Below are 2,618 nucleotides of genomic sequence, written 5' to 3' on the forward strand. Positions count from 1 at the left end.
ACCCCAAACACCACAGTTCTTGCCCCCTCGCTGGTTTCTCAAGAGCGCTTCTCCGCTCTCACCTCAGCCATGGTGATGTTCAAGAAGGTGAAGACCTTCCTGGTGGCCTTCAGCGAGCCTGAGAAGGTCTACTGCAGCGGGGAGAAGGTGGCCGGGCGTGTGTTGGTGGAGGTGGCCGAGGTCACTCGCGTCAGCGCCGTCAAGGTGCTGGCCTGCGGGGTGGCCAAAGTCAACTGGGCCAAGGGCCCCCAGCAGTGCCGGCAGGAGATGGAGTACCTGCGCTTTGAGGACGTCCTCGCCCTGGAGGAACAGCCCACTGGTGAGGATCTGGGGCCGGGGAGAAGGGAGTTGAGGGGGTAAAAAGGGGATGGGGAGATAAAAAGGGCTTGAAAACTGCCCGTTGAGCGGCAGGTTTTTGATGCTGGTCGGTCTCTGGAGCGAGTGTCGTGGTTGCGTCCCCTTGGGGGATGCGTTGACCGGGCTGGTTCTGCGGTGAGGGGTTGCGGTGGTTTGATGGTGTCGGGGCTCAACACCGAGATGGATGGTGGCTGAGTCCGGGGAGAAAGAAGCAAACTCCTCGAAACTCGTGAGGAGGTAGAGGCTAAGTCACATCGAAAGTTTGGAGGGTGAGGGCTACAACAAAAGGCGGACGAGCTGCCCGCCAGAAGCTGTTGGGTGTTTGTGGTTGGCAGAACGGGCGGCGGTGCCGTACGCCCGCGGGGAACGAGTACCGGAGTTGGCCTCGGCCGGGCGTCACGGTGCTGGGTGCACGGGACGGGTGCTGGTCAGGGAGCGGCAAGCACAGATCTCGCCCGAGACAAGGAGGAGAACTCCCTCCTTGTTAGGCTGGGTACTGGGAAGGTGAGAGAGAAGGGGACTTGGCCAAGTGTCCCGGGAGATAACCGGGGTGACGCAAAGCCTTGAGATGAAGAGATAGCCGGGGAAAGCAGCGGGTGCTCGGTCCTGCCCCCCAAGTGGTAGTGGGGTGTGGTGAGGAGAGGGAGCAGGGACTGAAGCGCATCAGGACACGGTGTTCGGGCTTTGGATGGGGAAGTGGAAAGCAGAAGTGAAATTAAACGAGCGGCGCTTGCCCGCTTCCAGAAGACACTGGGTTCTCGGGCTGTTCTTGGGGGACAGGTGTAGGCGGCTCTTAGCAAAGCTCGCCCAGCTCATGCCCGTGCAGCGCTCGACTTCATCACTGCCGGTGTAAGCAGAACGGAGGATAATGCTTAAGGACAAAGCCCCGGAGCTTTGGCTGACGCTGCCCTTCCCCTTTTTCTTTTCCTAGATGGGGACGGCTCTGTAATCCTGAGACCTGGCAACAAGTACGAGTACAAATTCGGATTCGAGCTTCCCCAGGGGTAAGTACAAGAGGAACGCTGCCTCTTGAATTGGATCGGGTCGCTACGGAAAATCCTCCTGTTGCTTCAGAGGTATCTAACCGGTGTCGCTTTCCACAGGCCGCTGGGTACCACCTTCAAGGGAAAGTATGGTTGTGTGGATTATTGGGTGAAAGCCTTCCTGGAGCGCCCGTCCTGTCCCACGCAGGAGGTGAAGAAGCGCTTCGAGGTGATGGATCCTGTTGACGTGAACACTCCAGAGTTACTGGTAAGTGCCGCCCGACGCCGGGAGGTTTGGCTGTCGGCAGGCGTTACCAGAGAGGGAAAAGCCCTTCGGTAGGGTCAGTCCGACCTCTGTCATTAAGACTCGGAGTCTAATGGGCTTTATTGCTGAGCATAGATTAAATACTTAATTCTTAAGAAGTCCTGGTTACTTCTAGAAATCTACACTGAACCAGGGAAAGTTTGTTCTCCTCTCACTTAGCTGCAGGCCAGTCGAGCCTCGTGGGGAACTGGAGTTTTTTGCTGCAAAATAAGGAGGAGCGGGATGGGAAGGGCAGGCGGGTTTCACCTGGGTGACAGTCTTGTTTCTCTGCAGTCCCCGGTCGCTGCCAAGAAGGAGAAGAAGGTGTCCTGTATGTTCATTCCTGACGGACGGGTGTCAGTCAGCGCGCAGATCGACAGGAAAGGGTTTTGTGAAGGTGAGCGCCCGTCCCCCACCCTTGGAGGAGGGGGGGCCGGGGGTGGTGGGCCAAGCAGTACCCGAGCAGAGGCTAAGCCAGGCTTCCCAGAAGGATAAAAGTTCGGACCTTCCTAAACGCCGAACGCGGTTCCCTCCCCAGGTGATGAGATCTGCATCAACGCCGACTTCGAGAACACTTGTTCCCGCATCGTGGTGCCCAAAGCGGCCATCATCGCCAAGCACACCTACCTGGCCAACGGGCAGACCAAGGTCTTCACCCAAAAACTCACCTGCGTCCGAGGCAACCACATCATCTCGGGCATGTCCGAGTCCTGGCGGGGCAAAACCATCCGCGTCAAGAAACTCAAACCCTCCATCTTGGGCTGCAACATCCTGCGCGTGGAGTATTTCCTGCAGGTGAGCCGCCGGGATCGCTGCTACCCTTCCTGGCCGGGTCGGAGGGTAAACTTTTGTCCCCTCTGGGTTCCCGACGTCCCTCAAAGCTGGGCTTCTTGCCTTCGCAGATCTATGTCAGCGTCCCAGGCTCCAAGAAGATCATCCTGGAGCTGCCCCTGGTTATCGGCAGCCGCTCGGGT

The 2,618-nt window shown here is 58.4% G+C and overlaps 1 protein-coding gene across 1 annotated transcript in view; it reads left to right on the top strand.

Moving 5' to 3' along the window:
* Nucleotides 1–69: 69 nt before the first annotated feature.
* TXNIP (thioredoxin interacting protein) overlaps nucleotides 70–2,618 on the top strand; it is a gene marked incomplete at its 3' end in the record, with an annotated part of 2,815 nt that continues 266 nt past the window's right edge. Inside the window, exons 1-6 of the mRNA XM_009697982.1 lie at nucleotides 70–319; nucleotides 1,289–1,361; nucleotides 1,461–1,608; nucleotides 1,939–2,041; nucleotides 2,183–2,439; nucleotides 2,547–2,614. Coding sequence (XP_009696284.1) covers nucleotides 70–319; nucleotides 1,289–1,361; nucleotides 1,461–1,608; nucleotides 1,939–2,041; nucleotides 2,183–2,439; nucleotides 2,547–2,614 — 899 coding nt within the window. The remainder of the gene's footprint in view (nucleotides 320–1,288; nucleotides 1,362–1,460; nucleotides 1,609–1,938; nucleotides 2,042–2,182; nucleotides 2,440–2,546; nucleotides 2,615–2,618) is intronic.

The sequence above is a fragment of the Cariama cristata genome, unplaced genomic scaffold, assembly GCF_000690535.1.
Source record: "Cariama cristata isolate BGI_N322 unplaced genomic scaffold, ASM69053v1 scaffold36933, whole genome shotgun sequence".
Classification (NCBI taxonomy): Eukaryota; Metazoa; Chordata; class Aves; order Cariamiformes; family Cariamidae; genus Cariama; species Cariama cristata.